Here is a 25711-nt window from a genome sequence, read left to right as displayed (position 1 = left end):
TATGGGGTTGAGATTGTTGATGGTTACTGGTGTAAACAAAGATTTCCGTTTTGAAGTCGTGAAGTTGTGTCAAAAGTTTCTTCTTTTGGCAAAACATGGCTGGGGCAACTGAAAAATGAACCACAAAAATGAAAGTAGATCAGTAGATGTACATGTAGACCCTTTTAAAGCCTAAAAAAATAGAGTAAGAGTAGAGTAGAGTAGAGTTCCGGAGTAGATAGAGTATAGTAAAAAAAAAAAAAGGCCTATAGTAGAGTAGAGTAGAGTAGAGGAGTAGAGTAGAGTAGGGTATAGAGTAGAGTAGAGTAGAGTAGAGTAGAGTAGAGACGGTGGAGTAGAGTAGAGTGGAGTAGAATCAGGGATCCTTGGTAGAATAGACTACCCGTTAGTAGTCCACTTGCCCATTGTGCATAAGGCCAAATAAAAAAATAAACATGTTTCACGTCCCCTCCCGCTTCCTTTTTTTGAGGTTTCCTCAAATATATTTTTATTTTTTGAAATTCAGTAATAACTTTTCAAAAAATATGTCTAGGAAGTTGGGATGCATTCTATAGCCTTGTTAAGATACAAGAAACACTTTAGGAAGGTTTTGTGATCATTAGAGGGGGTGTAACTCTCAGAACAACAAATAAAAAAGGGCCTCCTCCTTTTTCCAGGCATTATTGTATACTAGCGGGATACCCGCGCTTCGCGCGGGTCCCCGCTAGATGAGTAATCAGTAAATGGGGGCGTTCACTATAACAGGAAGAATTTCTGAACAGGTAGAATCATTGAAAAGGTACATTTTATTTATCTAAATCTGTCTCTCCTTACATTTTCTTTTTTAGTTTCTTCTGCTCAGCTTTATTTATTTAACCCATTTAACCCCGTTCCCATTATTTTCTAAATCTATTCTTTCTTACATTTCACTTTTAGCTTCTTTTTTTATTTGCTGCTTGTGATTTCCCGTTTCCATGTTTTTTATTTAATTCTGTTCTCATTATTTTGGCTTCCTTTTTTCTTACATTTCCTGATTAGTTTCTTTCCTTCTTTGTTTCGTTCCCGTTTAATTTAGTTACTTTCACCCCTTATCATAATCACGTGAGTGACCCGTCCATGTACCTTTTTGTCCTTTATTTTTCCTTCTTTCCGTATTATCATGTCCACTGGTCTCTGGCTCGCAGTCGCGTGGCTCTGCGCCGTTTACGCGCCCATTGGCGTAGTGCGCATTACGCACGAGGCGCCGACGCGCTGCCGGCCAGCTGCAGTGACGCGTAGGCTGACAACCTATTTTCATAACAAAAACCCGTTTTACCCATATTTTCACTGTTTTTGCAGCCAATTCTTGACCGTTTTCAACCAAATAAAGTTTAAACACGTTCCCGTATATTCATCGATCTCCCGTATGAATTTGGCGACATTTGGATCGAAACTGGCGGAGCTTTTGCGTGGACACACATACAACATTCCCCTATTTATAGTAAGACTAGCGGGACACCCGCGCTACGCGCGGGTCCCCGCTAGGTGAGTAAATGGGAGCGTTCACTAAAACGGAGGAATTACTGAACAGGTAGAATCATTGAAAAGGCAAATTTCATTTATCTGAGTCTGACCCTCGTTAAGCCTAAGTTTCCATTTTAGCTTCTTTCTTTCTTTTTAGTTTCTTCTACATGGGCCAATTTTGTTCCATTTTTTAAAAACATTTTGCTGCTAAGCTTGCAAATTTCCGTTAGCATGTTTTTTATTTACTCAATCCCGTTCCCATTATTTTCTAAATCTGTCCTTTCTTACATTTCCCTGTTGACTTCATTTTTTATTTGCTGCTTAGCTTGTGATTTCCCGTTTTCATGTTTTTTTCATTTATTTAGTTCTGTCCTCAGTTTAATAGCTTTATTTAAATCATCTAATTTTATTAGATTTTATTATTCTTTCCTTCTGTAGCCTATTTTATTCCCGTTTTCATTTTCTTACTGTGACTATAACTATAGGCTAACCCACATACTCGTAGGCCTACCTGTTTGTCCTCATTTTGTTTTCTTTTTTAATTACAGTAGGCCTACCTCTTCATGTTGTTTGTACTTTTTAACACACATCTTTTCCCCGTATTTATTACGCCTACGGTCGGTCGTTCACCCGTATTATCATTCATTGCGCGACTCTGCGTCGTTTACGCGCGACATGGCGTAGTGCTGCGTTACCCGCGCGCTATCGCTGCGCTACGCGAGCGGCTTGGCATTAGATACGCCCGTACGACGCGCATGGGCTAGCTTGACAACTGACTCCCTTTTTTGTTTACCCAGCATAGCAACGTACCACATTTTCACTGATTTTGAGGCCAATTCGTGACCGTTTTCAACCAAATAAAGTTTAAACACGTTCCCGTATATTCATCGATCTCCCGTATGAATTTGGCGACATTTGGATCGAAACTGACGGATCCTTTATAGCATACATAGATAGATAGATACATACATACAACATTTCCCTATTTATAGTAAGACTAGGCGGGACACCGCGCTACGCGCAGGTCCCCGCTAGGTGAGTAAATGGGAGCGTTCACTAAAACGGGAGGAATTACTGAACAGGTAGAATCATTGAAAAGGTAAATTTCATTTATCTGAGTCTGACCCTCGTTAAGCCTAAGTTTCCATTTTAGCTTCTTTCTTTCTTTTTAGTTTCTTCTACATGGGCCAATTTTGTTCCATTTTTTAAAAACATTTTGCTGCTAAGCTTGCAAATTTCCGTTACCATGTTTTTTATTTACTCAATCCCGTTCCCATTATTTTCTAAATCTGTCCTTTCTTACATTTCCTGTTGACTTCATTTTTTATTTGCTGCTTAGCTTGTGATTTCCCGTTTTCATGTTATTTATTTAGTTCTGTCCTCAGTTTAATAGCTTTTTTTTATTTAAATCATCTAATTTTATTAGATTTTATTATTCTTTCCTTCTTTAGCCTATTTTATTCCTGTTTTCATTTTCTTACTGGGACTATCTATAGGCTAACCCACATACTCGTAGGCCTACCTGTTTGTCCTCATTTTGTTTTCTTTTTTAATTACAGTAGGCCTACCTCTTTGTACTTTTTAACACACATCTTTTCCCCGTATTTATTACGCCTACGGTCGGTCGTTCACCCGTATTATCATTCATTGCGCGACTCTGCGTCGTTTACGCGCGACATGGCGTAGTGCTGCGTTACCCGCGCGCTATCGCTGCGCTACGCGAGCGGCTTGGCATTAGATACGCCCGTACGACGCGCACGGGCTAGCTTGACAACTGACTCCTTTTTGTTTACCCAGCATAGCAACGTACCACATTTTCACTGATTTTGAGGCCAATTCTTGACCGTTTTCAACCAAATAAAGTTTAAACACGTTCCCGTATATTCATCGATCTCCCGTATGAATTTGGCGACATTTGGATCGAAACTGACGGAGCCTTTATAGCATACATAGATAGATACATAGATACATAGATACATACAACATTTCCCTATTTATAGTAAGACTAGCGGGACACCCGTTAGATGAGTAAATGGGAGCGTTCATTAAAACAGGAGGAATTACTGAACAGGTAGAATCATTGAAAAGGTAAATTTTATTTATCTGAACCTGACCATCTTTAAGCCTACGTTTCCATTTTAACTTCTTTCTTTCTTTTTAGTTTTTTTTCTACATGGGCCAATTTTGTTCCATTAAAAAAAAAAATTCTGCTGCTAAGCTTCCGATTTTCCGTTACCATGTTTTTTTATTTATTCAACCCCGTTCCCGTTATTTTCTAAATCTGTCCTTTCTTACATTTCCATTTTAGCTTCTATTTTATTTGCTGCATAGCTTGTGATTTCCCGTTTTCATGTTACCGGTATTTATTTAATTCTGTCCTCAGTTTAATAGCTTTTTTATTTAAACTTCCTGATTTTATTATAGCTTTTTTCCCCTTACATTTCCTGAAGAGTTTCTTTCTTTCCTTCTTTAGCCTATTTTATTCCCGGTTTCATTTTGTGACTAAGTATAACCCACATACTCGTACAGCCTGTTTGTCCTCATTTTGTTTTCTTTTTTATTTGTAGTAGGCCTACCTCTTCATGTTGTTTGTACTTTTTAACACACATCTGTTTCCCGTATTTATTACACTACGGTCGTTCACCCGTAATATCATTCATTACGTGACTCTGCGTCGTTTACGCGTGCCATGGCGTAGTGCTGCGTTACCCGCGCGGTATCGCTGCGCTACGCGAGCGGCTTGGCATTAGATACGCCCGTGCGACGCGCAGGCCTAGCTTAGTAACTGACTCGTTTTTGTGTTTACCTTGGATAGCAACGGACCACATTTTCACTGATTTTGAGGCCAATTCTTGACCGTTTTCAACCAAATAAAGTTTAAACACGTCCCCGTATATTCCTCGATCTCCCGTATGAATTTGGCGACATTTGGATCGAAACTGACGGAGCCTTTATAGCGATACATACATAGATAGATACATAGATACATACAACATTCCCCTATTTATAGTAAGATGCTAAAATAGCTTTAAGTATGGGTATTTACACCAATTTTGCAATAAAAAATAGAAAATAAAAAGCCCCCTCTTCCTCCTTTTTTTCGAAAACCCGGACGTGAAACATGTTTTATTTTTTACTTGGCCTAACTACTCTGGATATTGTATTTAAGCTTAAAACTCTGATTTTAATTAATGTGTGCACAGTTGATAGATTTTCACATCTGATCTTTTCAGTCACCCTACTCCCTCTGTTTGTTAGCTTCCCAAGTGGATTTTTAACCTGGAATTTCGCGATTAATAAGGGACCATTCACAAACACTTGTAAGGGGGGGCCTGATGCAAAAAGGGGGGGGGGGCTGAAAAATTTTGACCCTTCTAAGGGGGGCCCTGAAAAAAAATGGCCACAATTTTTTCTGGGAAAATTGAGTTTATATGCTTTTCTATGGGGTTGAGCGATAATTTTCATGTCAAAAAGGGGGGCCCTGAAATGTTCGAGGTCTGTAAAGGGGGGGCCCCGAAAAATTTTCGCGATAAAAGTTTTTTGCATCAGGCCCCCCCCTTACAAGTGTTTGTGAACGGTCCCTAAACTGGCAGATTCTAAAATCAGAATTGTTCAGTATTGATTGAAGTGCCAATACAATTATTATGACATTGTGATATGTTGCGTTCAATAATAATACGTACACTTTACTTTTACTGTCACTAATATAATTATATAAACTTTTTCATAACAATTTTATACTAGTATTTTGATGTAATAAATGTCAGTACAATTTCGAGTTCAACTGAATGCTTTCATCATGATTAACATTAATAACATGCTTTTATTTATCAAAAATCGACTATGGCATAGTCTATTGGTAGAATGGAGTAGGGTGGAGTGGAGCATATATGGAAAGGTTTGTATACAAAAACGATTCTCTTATAAACCATCTATGCACAGTTTCCATCTCGATACACCTGAGCACACATTTTCGTCTAAGAGCAGTGAATTGTCTCTCTGTTGAGCAAATATCGAACTTTCTCACATGCAGAGTGCTGGTGCACAGTATGGGGTTGAGATTGTTGATGGTTACTGGTGTTTAAAACAAAGATTTCCGTTTTGAAGTTGTGAAGTTGTGTCAAAAGTTTCTGAAAAATGAAAAATGAACCACAACTGAAAAATGAACCACAAGTCAAGAATGAATGTAGATGTAGACCCTTTTAAAGCCTACAAAAATAGAGTAAGAGTAGAGTAGAGTAGAGTAGAGTCCCGGAGTAGATAGAGTGTAGAGTAGAGTATGTCTATAGTAGAGTAGAGTATAGTAGAGTAGAGGAGTAGAGTAGAGTAGAGTAGAGTAGAGTAGAGTAGAGTAGAGTAGAGTAGAGTAGAGTAGAGTAGAGTAGAGTAGAGTAGAGTGGAGTAGAGTGGAGTAGAGTGGAGTAGAGTGGAGTAGAGTGGAGTAGAGTGGAGTAGAGTGGAGTAGAGTGGAGTAGAGTAGAGTGGAGTGGAGTGGAATCAGGGATCCTTGGTAGAACATGGTGTATGGAGTGGAGCATATAAGGTTTGTATACAAAAACGATTCTCTTATAAACCATCTATGCACAGTTTCCACCTCGATACACCTGAGCACACATTTTCGTCTATTAGTAGTGAATTGTCTCTACACAGTACTACACGGTTGAGTGCATAACTGTTTTATGCAAAATGTAACTAATGATAATTGTATTTTTATCATAACTTTGTTTATGTCTTATAATGATACCTATAACTAAGGTTCACTTTTCTCAATACAAAATCAAAATGGAAAATGCATACTAAACTTTGATCATACATGTACGTAGACTAGACCCTTGGCTACTATTTTTCTGGAACGTAAACTTTGGTTTTGAGTTTTGTAGATGATCCCTCAAAGAGATGGCGCTATGCAATTTCCGCAGTTTGCTCTCCAAGTCAACAGAGGGCGCTAATCACTTCATCGCAGAGCTCTGAAAATGGCGGAGAACAAGCAATCCACACCAACCAAAATGAAGAATTCGGATGAAAATCCGGCATCTGAAGCAAATGCTGACCAAGGGGCGTTTAAACTCGGAGACCTTGTTTGGTAAGCTAACTCAACATGTTAAATTTAAGGTGATCAACTATGTAGATTTTGTGAAATTTGTGCTCAAAACTGACGCACTGTTCTTCTCTTTTTTTTCCAGGGCAAAATTGAGCAGCTTCGCACCGTGGCCTGGCCGTGTAAGTTTACATGTGAACGAAATCCGTGTTTTTAATTTACTTCCTATCACGACTTAAACTAAATTTCAATTAAAAATAGTACGCTAAACACTTTCTGTGATATATAAGGATCGTTTCTATGTATTTCACGAGTAGATTAGAGTATCGAGATCGCCACAGTGAAGTGATAAATGTGTTCATAATTCGGCAATATTGCACGATGTTCGTGCGGAGGTCCGCGTCCCCACGCTTTTTCAATGGCACTCAATTATTGGCAGGTCGGCCATAACTGTGTGTGAGACTGGTGGAAGTCGAGGCGGGCCTTTGGCTTTGTTGTTTACTTTCAAAGCAGAATTTTGAAAGTCAATTTGGTTGACTTACCAATTGGCAAGGAGTGCTTATAAAGTTGTAATTGGCCAAATTGTAAACTAATTGAGCTATTTATTCATGATTTAGGGCTAGTTATTGTCATATTGAAAAAATGTATGTTTCTCTGAGACTGAGTCAAGCAATACATTTTGAAATGGAATCTCAAAAAAAAAATTCAGGGTTTAATTTTGAACTCACAAATCAGAACTTTTTATCTGTATCACAGCCTTATAAGTTGTTGATTTAATAAAATGTAAAAACTAAAATCCATAAATTAATTTTTGTATTTTGTTATGGCGTCCTTGAGGTAGGTCCACACTCCAAATCTGAACTTCTTTATTTTTATTTATTTTTATTTTTTTAAATTTCTGGAATTTTTTGAGAAATTGGGGGTGGAACTTTACTCGCGTCAGTATGCTAACATGGCTAATGGCCATTGATTGGCCAGGTAAGACCAAATAAATACCTTTAGCTGACATTTTGTTTCAAACTATTGGAAAACTGATAGACCTTCAAATGGCTTTAAATTTGAAAGTCTTAAAATCCAGGTGCTTTCGGTGCCACTTTGAAAACCCAGACGAGAAACATGTTTGTATTTTTTCCTTAAAATTTTACATTTTTCTCTCTCTCGTGCCTGTATTCAATGTTGATTGGATAGCCCAGCCTAGATATGTGTATTACAAACATGTAGGCCTAATTTTTTCTCAATGAAACTGGTCAAATTCAAAACCTGATCAATATGCCTCACCTGGCACTCTTGGTTTTTACTGGCAAAATATTGCTACTACACCATCAAGAGTTTGGAAAGCTTGTGTTGTATCGTTTTGTTATTTTATTTTTTATTATTTATTGATCATTTATATATCAAGTTATTTTTTTATTAATAATATTATTAAATTTAGCCATGTTTTTTTTAGCCTGCATTGTTCAACCTGCATATTCAGCATCATTTCAATTTCTCACAGATTGTCAAGCCATGGAAGCATGTCAAGAAACCACAGGGAAAGAAGTCGCAGTTCTTTGTTTACTTTTACGGCACAGAAGATCAGTAAGTTTGTACCCGTAGTTCATGTTGTAAGGAATTTACTGCTGTGTAAATTCTAAGAAAAGTTGTTTACCTGGATATTAAAAAATTTACGATGAAAGCAGAGATGCAATTTCAGCGAAAATCAGGTAATCAATTTTTGCAATGATTCTCAATCAAATTTGTGAACTTGCGGGGTATTGGAAGTATACGTAACATAATTCATGTCAAGCGACATTTGGCCTACAGTGGTGGGCAATGGTGGCCCATCCGTGCCATAACTGACAACTATAATATGTTTCTAAGTACCCTGATGTGGCAGTGACGTCAACGTGTTGAGGCAGCCGTTTCCCGCCCGCATATATGTGGCGTGTGCGTACGTCACAGTCATCGCTTTAAGCATCCACTAGCTGTGCCTAATGAAATGCGCACTGACGTCACTGCCACATCAGGGTGAACATGGTATAGCAATCTTGCCCTGACCCACAACGCTTCCCGGTCCCCATCAACATGTCTGCCATACACAAACCCTTCTCTCTTTTGCCCTTTGCCACACCCAAGCCGCATGCACATATATATATACCGTATTTCGTCAAATAAACGCCCCGGGGGCGTTACATTTTCCCAGGGGGGGGCGTTTATTCAAGGTCAATTTTAGAATGATAATTTCCGTTAAAATCATTAGGTAAACTAAAAACACGCGCTAAAATGACTAACTATGAACTAGAAACACTGACTTCTGGCTCACTTCCGGGTTTCTGATCCAGATTTTCGCCAATTATTGACGCTATTATGGACCTACACAAGATAGCATGGAAATATCAGCATTTTTAAACATCTTGGTTGAAAAAAGTGGTGGGGGCGTTTATTTGAGGGGGGCAACTATTTGACGAAATACGGTACCGTAAACATTTCTAACCCACCCTAATATTACAAAATAGCCCCTCTTCAGCGAGGTGGAGGTAGACAGCACAGGGCACCTCCAATCAAACCCAATAGTGCTAGGCAGTGTTGCCAAAACTTTTCAGCGTCAAGGCGCGCGCATTGACTCGCCAGGCATGATAAAGGATTCTCAAGTAGCCCAATTTTTAAGCTTCAAAAGAGCGCCTAATAACGGATTATTTGGGCGGATTTACCCAATTTAGAACGCATAAAACACCCAATTGGGCGGAAAAGCACTTGACTTTAAAACTTCCGGTACTTGTTGGGAAATTACTGACCGATCAATAAAGGGTCACAAAACCCACTGTAATTGCAATTTGGAGCTGTCAGAGACTCAAAAACTTTATAAATCGGCTAAATTGAAAGGAAAATACATCAAATTACTGCCGCGGCCTGAGATTGGCAAAAGTAGCCCAATTTTAGACAAGTAGCGGCATGCTTTTTTGAGTAGCGGCAAGTGATCGCCAAGTAGCCCAATTGTGCGCCTAAGGCGCGGCGTTGGCATCACTGGTGCTAGGGTTCATTAACTTTACAGTAGAACTTGAAGTAAAAAATAGTTGGTTATTATTCTTTGCAGTGCTTGGGTGAAGGAGGATAACTTGAAGCATTATGCAGAGCATAAGGAAGCCATGTCTAAAGCCCACAAAGGGGTCAAGTTTAACAAGGCTATCACCGCCATCGAGGAAGCCATCACCGAGGAGAAAGAGAAGAACAAAGTGAGCGTGAGTCATCCCTCCCTCCTAGTTATTTTTTGTTTTTGAGTTTGTTTTGTTAAATTGTGATTAATTTATTCGAGTCAACCTGGAAAACTTGCTTTTGGATTACACCTGTAGGATTAACTTGTCGCATGGGATCTGATCATCAAGTAACCTCCTCATCGAGATTTTCTGGTTGACCAGATTAAATTAGTCACAATTTGAAATTTCTCCCATATGATTCAGAGTATACATTGTTTCTGTTATAGTCTTAACATTATTTATGTGATATTTTATTTATAGTTAATGTTATGAGCCTCAAGTAAATGGACAATTTTAGCATTTAATTTGGAATTTTAGTGCCAATGACAGTACACTGTACTAGGATTTTCACTACCTTACATTGAATTGATTTGTAAATTTATTTTACTTATTTTAATCCAAAGAGAACCAGACAAAATCAACTGGGCAAGCCCATGTAATGGTGGTGAACAATAGGCCCATTCAATCACCAATCAATAAAATACAGTAGGCCTATGCAGTCACTCAAATCACTTGTCATCAAGTACATTTGTTACATTGTCATCACTCAGTTCATTTTGTCTCGTATTTTTTCACAAATATTGGTAGAATGAATATTTTGTTCCTCAAAACCTGATCATTTTGGTACATCAAATTAAATTACATTTCAACCGCCACTACATTGAAGCTAGCTGCAACATGTGCGTATTTATTGCCTGTGTGTGGCACCAAGTACTGGAATTACTTTGTTGTGTGGTGGATATGAGCAGGGCTCACAAAATACGGTGGTGAGGGAGGGTTGATCCACCCCCCCTTCTGTTCTAAAACGGCTTCTGTAAAATGAGAAACACGCAATTAACTGAATAAAATAGCTGTAATAGCCTCCATAAAAGTATTAATGAAATCCTGGTCACTTTCAAAAATGCTTCAGTTGCAGAGTTTATGTAAAATAAGCCCGTCAACAAGAGGGCAAATTATGTGCTACAATTAAAAAGAAACTGATAAAAACAGCAGCAATTTTGCTACCAGTGTTTTTCTGCTACTGCAAAAATATACATTGGCAACAAAACAACAAGAAAATTGTAGCTTGGAGGACTGAAAATTGCAGATAAAATGGGGGAACCCACAAAAAAGTAAGACTTCCTGGAGCAATTCTTCGTTCAGGTTGACCATCCCCAAATATTGTATTTGAACTCTTCCTTCTTTCAAATCCCAAACACTAACACATCTCACTGTTGTGTTTAAACATACTAACATCCCACTTGCTAAACATCGTTACTGCACTTTTTTTTTGCGTTGGCTTGCGTTTTTTGCTTTGACAGAAAGCTGCGACGGTATCCCCTTACCACCCAGAAGATGATGATGAGATCTTCCCTCCCAAATCCAAACCGATGAAGGATTACTCCAGGGAACCATTGTCAGGAGGGGGCAAACTCAAGGTAGTGTGGTATAGCTGCTTCAAGTCTTGTGTTCATTGATTTGTCGCTATGCATGGTGTATGCCAAGTTGGGTCTTGTATTCTTTGATGTTTTTAATGTAATGCATTTCACATTATATGCTGCACATTGATTTTGATACATTTTGCTTTTAAAGTATGAGTCAAAGTTGTTGGAACAATTTGTCTGATTTGCAAAAGTAGAGTTGTGTTAATATGCATGCCTAAAAATGAGCAAAAAGTTTCTAGAATTTTGCTTCAGCCTACACTACATTACTACGATTCCTCAAGTAACATTTTACTTCCACACTGTGTTGACAAATTGAAATAGGATGTTATGATGTTTAAGTTGAGAACTGTTTAAATGTCATAATTTATGAATCTATTTGAATGTTTTATTGTGTATGGCTCTGTCTCAACCCAATTTGTCCAAATTGGGAAGGATGCATTCCAGAGGAGAGAAAAAAGGAGAGAAATTCAGAATTTAGAATTCAATATGAAAGCTTTAGGATTTGAGTGAAACAATATACATGTGATTACCAGTTCTGGGCACCACTATGGGGTCATTATTTCTCAAATCACCCAAAAAAAATATGATTTTACACCTCACCCCCTTCAAATTTGTTCAAAATTGGTATACAGGGTGATTTTGGCTGTAAAGCTCAAATTTCAAATTTTAGCTTAATCGGACGTCACAGGTTTTAAGCGCTATGCCCGCCCATTTTGGCGATTTGGCGAAAAATGGCGCGCCCATCAATATTGTTGCGACCATATCTCCGTAACTGTAGGTCCTACTGAGCTGAAATTGGTGTCATTTTTTAGCTAATCTCTCAAAGAATCCAAATCTACTATCATTTAGTGTGTAGGAGGAAGCGAAAAAATATGACCTTTTTTCTTGTATTTTGACCTTGAATTTGACCTTGTTGCCCACGTGTGGCGAGGTGAATTTGCGTTGGAATTACACCTCCATATGTTGTCTACATAATATCAAAAAATTGGAGGGTAATATTTTTGTTTTCTTGCTAGGCTTTCATAAAGCAAGCATGTGGTTGAAAAACTGTAATTTTGTATGTAGGCTCAGTATATTGTACACATGATACTATTATAATTATGCCAATTGTATATAGGCCTATAATGTACATGCATTAAATACATATGTTTTCACCTGCATGCTTGCTTTGTGAAAGCCTAGCAAAAAAGCAAAAAATATTACCCCTCCAATTTTTTGATATTTTGTAGACAACATAGGGGGGTATAATTCCAACCCAAATTTGCCTCGCGGTCACGTGGGCAACAAGGTCAAATTCAAGGTCAAAGTGCAGAAAAAAAGGTCACAAATTTTCTCTTACTCCTACATACTAAATGATAGCAGTTTTGGATTCTTTGAGAGATTAGCTAAATAATGACACCAATTTCAGCTCAGTAGGACCTACAGTTACGGAGATATGGTCGCATAATATTGATGGGCGCTACCATTTTTCGTCCAAATCGCAAAAAAATGGGCGGCATAGCGAAAACCGTGACGTCCGATTAAGCTAAAATTTGAAATTTGAGCTTTACAGCCAAAATCACCCTGTATACCAATTTTGAACAAATTTGAAGGGGGTGAGGTGTTTCCCATTGGGTGAATTGAGAAATAATGACCCTATGGGGTTATCATTCCCAGAGTGCAGTTATCATTCAGGCATGAATAGATTCTCAAAACATTTCTGGAAGTGAGGTATTTCAGCATGAAAAGAACAAAAATATTTTTAGGGGTCGTTGTCTAAGTCTATTCTCCGGACGAGTCCCATAAAGTTTTATTGCCACACACAAGGGCTTTGATTTTCAGTGTTGTGTTTATTGCCACTTTTCATGCCTGCATTATTCAGCCTGTAAAACTACTGTGCGTTCCATATGACAACCATATAAGACCAGTGTATCCACTCCACAAATGTCATAAATATGTGCATTGCAAGTGTATGTTATGCGTATGCAATGACTTGTTACCATATTTCCTATATTAAACGCCCCTCTCTATTAAAAAACCCTTAAATATCCTTGCCATATCAAAACGTCAACGTCGTGAAATAGCATGGACATAATATTCATTGCCAAATTATGGTAGAATTTTCATTTGAAGAACTAAATCAATTTTTGCACTTAGAAATGCAATTTAGTAGTGACAATTACATCATGATAGGCCGACTAGAGACAAAAAGAGCTGTTAAATGATCAAATCATTCATCAATTCTGGGAGGGAGCAGTTAGGAACAGCTTCGTGTTCACTTGTACACCTGCAATGTCTGCAACCTCAATGTTAATTTATCCATTTCTGTCCATGTATTTAAGTGTTTGTGTATGTTTGTTATAAGTTAAATAGTTTGGCTCAAATTCTTGAAGTTGAAAGTTGATAACAGGGTTGTAGCTACAGTGGGTGGCCCGCCCGGGACTGATACTTGCCGCCCGGTGCAAAAAAAATCTCTTTTTTTTAAACAAATGATTTTTTTTCATCATAAAATTAAAAGAGCAAAAAAAAATATTCAGGAGGGTTGATGCCCTCTGAGCTTATTTCCTGATCTCTCGTGTTCTCTAAAAAGATTGTGCCTGAGCCAGCACCCTATAATTGGATAGTAAAATTACCCGGCACTCAACTTATGCTAGCTACAACCCTGGTAGACAGTTAAGTTGTGAAGTGACCAAATAATATATATATCCATGATTATGAACAAGGGTACGATGAGTCAAGGTTGTAAGGGATTAGGGAAATGACTGTCTATTATTAAGGGTATACGATGTATTGTTGGTCGAAGCAGCAAAAAAATGTAGTTCACAGCATCTTGCGAATGGTAGTGGGCTTTAGCAAAAATTGCATTGCTCAATTCATAGCGAGCGTGTAGAAGAATTCATATATCACTGATATACTTTTGTAGATCCTGTGGTTCTTGAGTTATGTTGTAAAGAGGGCTGAAACAACACCTTACATAACTCATTAACAACAATAAATTAAGCAAGTTTTCAAACTATAGATTTGTAGAATGAACTTTTGCAAAACACCACAAAGTGTTCTTTTTCAATAATATATTGATTCAGATAATGAAAACCAATTTTTTGGCTGCTTCGACCAACAATACCTCGTATACCATTAAACATGTAGTTTCTCCTTATTAGCTGAATGGTCATGTTGGTTAGAAGCCTGCAAGAATTATTGTAACCAAACTGTTGTCCATAATTCTTTGGTTTTAATAAAGTGTACTTGACAAGGGTGACAATCGTAGTTGAATGGAATGTTTGTATAACACCAATGAAGGCAAAGTGCAATATGTAAAATAGAATTTCATTTAAAAAAAATTAAAAGTGTAAGTTGAATATCATCTACTTTATGCATAGTTAATGAGTTCAAGTTTACCAAAGACTGTGAACAGCAGTTTAGGTGCAAGCAAGGCAAAAGAATATTAGCCAGGTAGTTATCCATCACAGTAATTTCAGGCCACAAAGGAAAGGATCATGTAATATTTCTGCTACTGAGTGATCACGTTCATAGTATAAATATCAATTGCATGGACCGGTTGCAGAATTCAATGCCTTGTGTTCTAGTGCTTACTTTCATGTAAAAGTTGTCACTGATGATGGATGCATTACTGGCTAATATTAAGATGCATTTTGTTTTCAAAGCTGTTATGTTGTGGCAACCCCCTGCATGTTTACTGCATTTGTCAGTTTGGTGATTGCGATTGTGGTGACGCTTGAACATTATTCACATACAATTATGCCCAAGTTCTGTGCAGGCACATAAACACTGACAACCATTGGACATCGACACACCCTATTGAGTTTACTATCCAACAGCAGACACATGTTTTTGAGTTTTTGCCAGTTTAGTTTTTACTATCCAAATACTGACTGACCTTACACTCCCAACAGAGGTCAGTGCTTTAATTTGTTTTATGATCTAGAAACACTGTTCAGGAACCACAGACATCCACACCTGTAGAGATTTCTTGTGTGTGTCTCATTTGCCGGTGCTTGCAAAAACATACATTCCTGTTTCCACTGGTATAAATGGAAGAGATCTAAATTAAGTAATAAACAGCAAAAATTTGACAAAAGATGAGCATAACAGGAGAGGCAACCTGTCTTGCAGTGCACACCTCCTAAGATAAGATCTACAACATAATACATTGACATACATGTGCAAACACTCACACACATTAATGCATGCATAAGCATACAACATGCACAGCACCTTGAGCGCAACCCAAACACATGTACACAATCTGCCAGCTGAATGGAAAGGCAGACATGATGAGGGGTCCACATGATAACATCTTGGGCCTTGCCTTAATCTGTCTAGCTTCGCTTACAGAGTGATGAGAAAGACAACAAGAGAAAACACAAGGAAGTGGAGAAGGAAGAAGACTCTGATCCAGAAAATGAAAGAGAATTCAGGAGTACGCCGAGGAAAAGAGGTCGAGGTGGGAGACCACCAAAGACAAGTACAGATGGAACCTCTGCTGCCCCTAGACCCTTTGCTACACCAAAGAAGAGGGTAAGTATATCAAGACTGTTGAGTAGACATTTGTAGATAATATTATTTCATCCTAAAATAAGACCCCATTTCATATGTAAATACCCAATTTTCACTTTCATTTCATCGTTAATTAGACTTTATTTATTAATAGTACACCTCCCGACTAAATTGTTTTTTCTCATTTGTGTGTCTTGTTTACTACTGTAAATGTACACCATTTATCAGAGCTGTTTTGGCACTTTTTGTTGATGAAGTGTGCATACTGTGTAAATACCGAAGTGGGGAGCTGATTAGGCAATTTTATTGGCCTCATGAAATATTAGCACCCTGGCATGAGCCGCATTACCAGTTCTTGTCACACAACAAACATGGTGTGCGTATTGGCGTTTGCAAAAGAACACATACTCACACACACATTTAAATTGAATTCTTAAATGACCAATAAATTTTGTAATGTTTCCAATTTCTGTTGCAGGCTACTACAGGCACAGGTACACACACACCAGGCAGGAAATCTAAAGCAGAGAGTCTGTCATATCTTGCACTTAGTCTGTATAATAGTTATCAGAAACACTTGCCAGATAATGAAGAGAAGCCAGAAATCAAGGCCACCGAGAAAAAGTAAGTATTCTAAGGTTGGGTTCTCACTATAGATATGTGGGCTCAGACCTACAATCTTGGAAAAAAGTCCTTGGAACGCTTGGTACACTCTGTCGAAATTCTGTGCAGAATTTCATATGATCATGGAAATGATGTATATTTTGCCTGGGAACAAGCATGACATCTACAACAATGATTTACCCTTCCCCTCTCCCCATCAATCAATGTTGGAACACATTGGGAAACCGCTGAAGACATTGGCATTTCTCAACATTGAACGGTGGAGAGGGGGTGAGAGTTTTCCGTTATTTACACGCAAGCGTTCCAAGACTTTTTTCGATGATTGTAGGTCCTAGTCCACATACAAGTGGACCGAGTCTACATTGATTTTGCATACTCACTGAGCGATAAATACACCAAACCGCTGTAGTAGTAGTGATAGGCTGTACTGCCCAAAAAAAGGGGTGATGTTTCAAAAAGCTTAGGGTACCAGCTGAATTGAAGCAGCTAATCCTCCTGAGCATTTTGACACCTTTTAAAAAAAATCGGTTGAAAAATGAGACAGTGCCGGCCAAAAAACTACGCATAAGGGGGATTTCTTGGGACCCCCCCTATTTTTCACTATTTTGACAATTATGGGCATTTTCTTTGCTGTTTGTTGGATTCTAATGATTATTTACATGATTTTGATATATTTATGCAATTTTTACACAAATCGTATGTTTTGATGCAAGTTTAAGAGCCAATTTGGGATGTGAGGGCGCTGTTCAGCCTAATAGCTGTTACGTATCCCCCCTACTAAAATTTTATCATTTCTTATTATCAAATCAAAGTTACTGATAAATAACATCTTCTGTCCAAATTTGAACTCTCAAACTTATTTCACTTGTGCGTGGTACCCATTTGAATATGTGTAGAGACGCTTCCATTGACTTACATGTGATACAAAGTTCGTTGACCCTGTATATTGCTATGGGCAGGTTACCCTGTATTAAAAATTAGTGCCACGGCCACACCAAATGTGATAAATGGCTGAAAATTTCAGAATATGGACGATTGATGATTATCTCTAGTATGATTAACTTAAAAATCAAAAATGGTTGCGAAATGGGTCGCTAAAAGGTAAAGCGCCCTCACGGCCTAATTTTACCCAAAATCGTTAGTTTTAAGGACACTAAAAAGTTTCATTTGACACAAAGTGCATAAATGACCTTCCTGGACCTAAAACTATGTAAGTAGATACCAAAAATGCATTACATAATCCTTAATGTGATAAAATTCCCTTAAAACTAGAAAATAAGGGACAAATCTGCCCCCCCCTTGTGTGTCGTTATTTGGCGGCACTGTCTCAATTTTGGCCGATTTCAATAAAATTGGTGTCAAATTACTCAGAACAACAAGCCGCATCAAATAAGCTGGTACCCTAAGCTGTTTGCAACTACACCCTTATACAGCCTATCACTAGTAGTAGTGACTTTTGATGCATTTTGTGAATTGTACAGGGATGCACAGTTGTATCCTATTTCCACATAAACTTATGATTTCTTGACTTAAAAATGTAAAACTTTTGAAGATTTGTGCGAGCGACATATGAAAAATAACGAGTGGCAACTTTTCATGTTTATTCTTCTGAATTTTGCACTGTCATTAAGCCAGGGATAATTTTTTTTTGGTTTTGTAGTGTCCCTGAACCTAGACCTAAATGCTAGGATCATTCATGGTTGACCTAAAAAAAAAAATGCATGATGTTTTGTGTTCTTTATGAAAATAGATAATTTGTATTCATGTCATACTCTATTAAGGGCTGGGGTATGAGCGTTTGGACAGTATTTATTTTGGGACATTAGAGCACATCAGACATATCGAATTGCATTCTGAATACTGAAGAATGTCATTCTGATATCAAATAATTTTGGTTTTTGAAATTACGCAATTAAATGGCAAATCATTAAAAATTGATATTTTTGATATTTAACAGTACTCGAAGTAAACTTTATAAATCTGATGATTTATACTTAACGTGTATGTAGGTGGGATGAAATGCCGACGATCAATTGAAAATTTTGACCTTTTCGTATTGAAGATATGGATTTTTTTCCCAAAACACCAAAAAAAATGAGGTCTTTTTGGGAAAAAATCTATATCTTCAATATGAAAGGTCAAAATTTTCAATTGACCGTCGACTTTTCCTCCTGCTACATACACTTTAAAATATATCATTAGATTTATATAATTTACTTCGAGGACTGTTATATATCAAAAATTTGAAAAATATCAAATTTTTATAATTTGTCATAAAATTTATATTATATTGTGATTTTCAATAAATGAAAATTATTTGATATCAGAAAGACATGCTTCGTATTCAGAATAATTCGATAGGTCTGAGGTGCTCTCATGTCCCACAAAAATACTGTCGAAACGCAATAAACGCTCATTTTAGATCCTTAATGATATCAAAATGCATTCAAATTCAATGCATTTTGATATCATTAATAGAGTATGACATGAATACAAATTATCTATTCTCATAAAGAACACAAAACATCATGCAATTTTTTTTTTTTTTTGTTAATCATGAATGATCCTAGGATTTAGGTCTAGGTCCAGGGACACTACAAAACTGGGGAAAAAAATACCCGCCCGAAAAATGTGCCGTGTACCCGGGCACAAAATTACCCGAAAATCACACCTCTACTGTGCATGTTGCTGCAATAGCTTCGTCGGAAATATATTTTCGCGATCCTATTTTGAATTATTGATTAATTCTAGTTGATATGTATACATTGCTCCTACCTATGTGAACATAACTATTGGCCATTTGAACAGTTGAAAACAAAAAAACTTGCCCAATATTGTTGACCTATAAGGGAGATGAGTAAGTAAACAGGGAAATGAAGTTCCATTCCCATTTTAGAATAAGGGGAGTTTGGTTGAGTAATTATTAAAATAATATTTATGATTAAGAATGTTGATTCTTTACTGTGTGATAGCTGACAGGCAGGTCCAATATATTGAGTAGTGGATGCCTGTGCAGCAAGAATGTTGCAAAGGGGGCTGGGAAAATGCTAGCCATCCGTGTGTGTGTCTGTCCGTGCGCCCCTCCATTTGTGCACCCAATAACTCAAGTGATATATTTTGATCTAAGCGCATTTGTTCTGATTTTTGTGTTCAAAAGTCCAAAAATCAAAGCAGTCCGATTTCCCCAAAAATGCATTCTTTTTTCTTTTCTTTTTTTTTACAAAAATTGAAGGCAAAAAGAAAATATAGACCCTAAATTACTTGTCATTCAAGGTTGGAAACCGGAGAAATACTGCTAGTATAAAAAGATATTTTTTCAAAGCTGGGTACATTCTAATGACTTTTGCTTCTATTGAACCCTGTCTGTCCAATAGAAGCAACAGCAACTTCATCCAGCCTAAAAAAACCTTTTTTTTGTTTTTTTGTAGCAGTATTTCTCAGGTTTCCAACCCTAACCCAACCAGGTCTCACTAAAGCTCACTATTAAAACTACTGCTTGTGCGACAACGTGCATACATATTCCATGTGATGCGATGACACAATCAGCCTAAATCATTTTCCCCCAGGAAATCACTGGCCGGGTCTGGGTAACCCCCGTGGCTACAGGAAGGTGAGCTTGGCATGCGAGGGGTCTGAGGTTCGAATCCGGGGTACCAAGTGACTGCTGTGTTCATCTTCTCTCCTTTTTCGTTTCTTCTTTCCCTTCCGATAGCTAAAAAAACATGGGTACGGTTAGGGTTAGATAACAAGTAATTTAGGCTCTGCAGCTTCTTTTTTCCTTTCAATTTTTATGCCTCCACCGCGAGGCACCCCGGCGAGGCATTTGGTCTCATATGAACAGTTCAAATCCTATTGCAACCATTATTATGTTTTGATGAGTCCAAGTGTGTGAAAATATTGGATCCAAAACATAATAATGATAAAATTGGATGCTTTTCGCCCAATATTTATTGGTCTCGCTATGAATTTTAAAATATTGGACTCGACTCCGTCTCGTCCAATATTTTAAAACTCATAGCTCGACCAATAAATATGGGCTCAATCGATCCAATTTTATATCAAACGTGGGTCATAGAGCTCTGCACTATGGGAACCCTTATCTATTGGTGGTGATTAAAGGTCAAATATACATACTGAGGTTATTTGAGGTCAACTTGTAAAATACCATTATTTATTTACTTTTGGTTTAAAAATTTGGTCTCATATGAACAGTTTAAATCCTATTGCAACCATTATTTATGTTTTGGTGAATCCAAGTGTGTGAAAATATTGGAAACCCAAACATAATAATGATAAAATTGGATGCTTTACGCCTGATGCTTTACGCCCGATCCATATTGTCAATGGATCGATTATTGTCAATGGATCGATTTCCAATCCCCACCCTCTTTTGTATGCAGGGGTCCCTCAAGGCTCCATTACTCGGTCCAATTTTATTTACATTATATTCTCAACCACTTTCCGGCGTCATCATCCAGCACAACTGCTCTTTTCATAAGTGCGGATGACACGAAATATCACAATGTGGCATGCCTCAGGACTTTGTGTCAACTAAGCTGTCCATTCAAGAGTGTATTAAAGCTGTTTTGTGTTGGATGGATAGTAATAAGCTCATGCTCAATACAGATAAGACAGAGGTTATCACCGTTGGTACGGCTTCTCGTGTTAGCCAGATTGAAGATAATACTATACAAATTCTGGACTCTGATATCACCTTTCAAAAATCTGTTAAGTACCTCGGTGTGCGTTTAGATCAAACTTTGTCTATGTCTGAACATATCAGCGATATTTGCCGTTCCTCATTTCTATCTCTGAGACGTATTGGCTGCATTCGACCTTACTTGTCTGATAAAGCAACATCATGTCTGGTTAATTCAATAATTCTGTCGCGGCTTGATTTCTGCAATTCCATCTTGACAGGTATCACTGCTGATCAACTTAACCGTCTCCAACGCATTCAAAATTGTGCGGCCCGTCTCATTGTCAAAAAAAAAACATGAGCATATTACACCAATCCTCATCGAGCTTCACTGGCTGCCCGTCAATTGCCCATCCAATTTAAACTTGCTATTCTGGCTTTCCGTCACTTCGATGGCACTTTACCACCATACCTGTCATCGGCGCTTTGTACTTATCAAACTTCCCGCTCCCTTTGATCATCCTCTGAAAAATTACTCAAAACTCCTCGGGTTAACCTCAAATCAGCCGGTGAACGCTCATTTCATTTTGCTGCTCCAACTGTTTGGAACTCGCTTCCAAACAACCTTCGTAACATCCCCACACTTTCTCAATTTAAACGTCAGCTTAAAACCCATTCCTTTCGTCAAGCTTTTCCGGATTCACAGAATTAATTGCTTCTTTGTTTGTTTGTTTTTCATGTGTTTGCGCGCTCTGAGTTCCACGGAAGATTTTGCGCCTTAAAAGAACCATTCATTATTATTATTATTTGATATTTATTGGTCTCGCTCAGGGGTCGCATTTAAGGAGTTTGCGCGTCCAGGGACTCATTATTTTTTTATTTTGGCCATTTTGGACTCCTTAAATCACAAGTTGAATGTGACCAAAGGGTCCAATAAAAACTGTATGGACTCCTTAGTTTTACGATGCACATAGGCGTAAATCAGTATAAGAATCGTCGATCAAAAGTAAAAAAATAAAAAGATCAGTAAATCTTCCAAATCACCATAGGCCAACGATACTAATAATTTCACTGGAATATTTGACAAGTTCCAAAGTTTAGAATTTCGGACAGGTTGACTCCTTAAATTCTCATTGGACCCCTTAAATATTGGTTTTGCAGGTACCAAAGGGTCCAGAAAAATTAAATTGGACCCGTTTATTATTTGTGCTTGCGCTACCCCTGGTCTCGCTACACCTATACGAAACAGTGCTGTATCGAATGATGGTTTAAATACCAAGATTCACTACATTTAAATATATTTCTGCTCCTTTTTAGTTGAGCACTTTATCTGTAGTGATGGTTTCATCCAAGTTTACTCTTGTTATATATTATACATACATACATACATACATATTTTATTTATTTCCATATCAAAATACATGCATGCAAATTTAACAAAACGGCAAAATAGAATTTAAAAAAGATGGCGGAGATGTAACAAAAGGCAAAAGCCTGAATTGAGCATTACACCACCGTTACACCATATTAGGCTAATTAATATAATACTAGAATTACAGAAATTAAGAATTACACTCAAATACATATACATACATTTACACACACACCCCAACAGATGTCTCAAGCAACAAAAGCAAGGTAATGTAGGAAAATAACTCACAAAAATAAATCATTTGATCAATAAGTCAGAATTACGGATGTGATAAGAAAAATAGTTTCAACAAATCCTAAACCAATTATATACATGTACCAAATACTGATACATAATTTACAACAAAGATATATTATATGCTTAGATTTTTCTCCATGAGAAAAGACGACAAACGCTTTTTAAAAGAATTTAAATTTCGAGCCGCTTTAATATCATGGGGGAACGAGTTCCAAAGTTTCGGTCCCAAAGTTAATACAGATTTAATTTTGTGTATTTCGAGTCTGTAATCAGTCTTGTTTCTCGTATCATATTTATGAATACTTTCCAATTCTGTAAATAAATTATCAAATGATTGAGGAAGTAAACCAGTTTTATACTTATACATAAATATACCCAGTTCTTTGTTGTACAATTCGAAAATATTTAAGGTATTGTAGTTTTCAAACAAAGGCTTTGTATGGCATAGATAAGAGCTATAACTCATAGCTCGACCAATAAATATGGGCTCAATCGATCCACTTTTATATCAAACTTGGGTCATAGCTGCACTATGGGAACCCTCATCTATTGGTGGTGTTCAAGGTCATATACTGAGGCCAAAGGTCATTTGAGGTCAACTTGTAAAATATCAATAAATATGGGCTCAATCGATCCAATTTTATATCATTGGGTGGTAGCTGCATTATGGGTACCGTCAAGTGCTGGTAGTATCCAAGGTCACAAAGATGTCAAAGGTCATGTGAGGTTGTTTGTTTGCCACTCATACAGTATGACATTCAGCTATTATAATATATTTCCGAAATTAAATTGCCCCATAGTGGAGGTATCCCAGTCAACGCCTTGCATCGATAACTGTGACATTTCTAGTTTTAAAAAATAGAATCAGTTTAAAAGGGTTGGCAAAATGTATTTTATTGCAACCACTAATGGTAGAATGTCCAGTGCTTCAAGGACAACCTTGTATTTCCATCTACCCTCCCTATGCCCGTAAAGGGCAGGGGATCTTGTTTTCTAATTCGCTTACAAATCAGATAAGAACGATGAAAACAAATTTTGTCCTTGTCTTGTACAAACAAATATTGACAGACTAATGGAGTTCTTATTAAAACAACTTTTACATCTCATTCTACAAGATTTTATGACATAGGATATATCTTGCATTATCCATTGCAGAATTGGTTTTATTGGGCTTGGCATTATGGGTACAGGAATGGCTATGAATCTCATCAAAGCAGGTCACAAGGTCACCGTATGGAACAGGACAGCATCAAAGGTAAGTCAGTGATTATTTTCAATGTTGACTGGCAAATAAACAAATTTCAAATGATGATGTTGTTGTCAGGTGTGGCACTACAAAAACGGGATCCCAAACCTCCCATCCCATGGTTATCAGAATTGGGGTCTGAGAGAATTTTATGGGGTTCATTGGACCCCAAATCTCTCCAAATTCAAAACATAGTGTCCAATATGAATACGTATGTGTAGGGTGTCCAGCTGCAGCTCATACAGTAATGACTGCCACCTAGCATCTGCGGATTTGCAGGCCATCAAATTTGGTGGAGTATTCTTTGCATTTAAAAGGAAATCCTCACATCACTCACTTGTATTGTGGAGGAAATTATGAATATAAGGCATGTCTTGCTTACATAATACTTCTTACAAAATGGGAAATATTATTTACCATAAGCATTTGAAAATTTAACTCCATTCATACTCTGACTACATATACCATATTTGTTCCAATAGGCGCCCATACCCCAATAAGTGTCCACCCAGGGTATTTTCAAGTTCAGAGATGCCAGTCTTCCGTTTTTTTTTTGTTTTTTAATTTTCAAAACATTTTTGCCCAAAAAAGCAAGTTACAGGCCCTAAATTACTTGTTATTGAAGGTCGGAAACCGTAGAAATTTGCCAATTTTTTTTACAAAGTTGGATAAAGTTTTACATTTTGATTACTTTTGCTGCTATTCAGCATCGAGTGGTTACGTAATTCTCTTGGTTACCGGATCACGCTACTTTGGTATGCCTTCGAGTGCCATATACTTTATGTGGTTATCATTTCGATCGTGGTTCATTACTCTAGCGCGTGATCCCGTTGACATAGTAACATTACGTAACTTCGATACTGAATTGAACAGTCAGGGACACATTGAATTAGTATGTGTTGCTAGCTGTTCAATAGAAGCAAAAGTAATTAAAATGTACAACTTAATCCAACTTTGTAAAAAAAAATTGGCAATTTTTTGGGTTTTTTTAGTAGCAGTATTGCTCAGGTTTTCAAACTTCAATAACAAGTAACTTAGGGCTTATAACTTGCTTTTTTTGGGCAAAAATTGTTTTTGAAAAGAAAAAAAAGGGGGTTGGGGGTCAAAAATGTGATGAATCATCATTTTCATATTGCGCATTATATATATATCAATTTCAGCCAATTAAGGGTAGAGACAATAGAAATTTTTACCAAAGGAACATATTCTTGTTTATACCATGATATTGTTGTATCTCAATACTATCACAAGTTCAGCTGTGTAACTTACCTAAAAAGTGGTTCTTTTAATTAAAAATGCAATAAATAAAATCACTCTGCGCTTTTAGTACTGACCAGACTATAGTAATATTTTTAAATCACTCTGCGCTTTTAGTACTGACCAGACTATATTTTTCCGATAGAAAACGCTTTACAATATTATGCAATACTAGCAGCTATTAATCATGCTTCAGTGGGCAAGTACCTCGAGCTTTAAATGGTATTGAAATTTGTCTTGTCCGGGGGGAATTCCATAATAGCTCAGTGGCGTTATTTTCTAGGATGGCGAAGGTGACTGATGCGTAGTAGGCCTATGTAGGGCTGTAAAAAGCCTGTTCAGTAATTTCATCCGGAGAATGTAGAAATCCATGAATCAGCCAAATTTAGATTTTAGCACCTTGCCCAGCACCTTTGTTAGTTTCGATGTGCAAACATTAAGCCCTGTATTAAAGACAAAATAAGTTATTTTACATGAATCTGTAATTTCTGTACATAGTATGTAAAGAAATCAGATATTATTATTATATTCGGTATTTTATTTTTCACATATCGTGGCCAAACGGCCAAATTACATGTAAAATTACTTATTTGAACATACAT

The 25711-nt window shown here is 37.3% G+C and overlaps 1 protein-coding gene across 5 annotated transcripts in view; it reads left to right on the top strand.

Moving 5' to 3' along the window:
* The first annotated feature begins 6418 nt into the window (after positions 1-6418).
* Positions 6419-25711, top strand: part of LOC140161270 (uncharacterized) — a 61836-nt gene continuing 42543 nt past the window's right edge. The window contains exons 1-8 of one of the 5 annotated variants that reach the window (XM_072184741.1): positions 6419-6565; positions 6666-6702; positions 8016-8098; positions 9594-9732; positions 11055-11171; positions 15501-15695; positions 16153-16298; positions 23762-23861. In XM_072184741.1, the coding sequence (XP_072040842.1) occupies positions 6456-6565; positions 6666-6702; positions 8016-8098; positions 9594-9732; positions 11055-11171; positions 15501-15695; positions 16153-16298; positions 23762-23861 (927 nt within the window). In that variant the 5' untranslated portion in view covers positions 6419-6455. Of the gene's footprint in view, positions 6566-6665; positions 6703-8015; positions 8099-9593; positions 9739-11054; positions 11172-15500; positions 15696-16152; positions 16299-23761; positions 23862-25711 lie in introns of all 5 variants that reach the window. The other 4 variants (XM_072184739.1, XM_072184738.1, XM_072184737.1 and 1 more) reach the window with 4 other exon arrangements.

This window comes from Amphiura filiformis, chromosome 9 (genome assembly GCF_039555335.1).
Source record: "Amphiura filiformis chromosome 9, Afil_fr2py, whole genome shotgun sequence".
Lineage (NCBI taxonomy): Eukaryota > Metazoa > Echinodermata > Ophiuroidea > Amphilepidida > Amphiuridae > Amphiura > Amphiura filiformis.
This window is presented reverse-complemented; position numbering and strand designations above follow the sequence as displayed.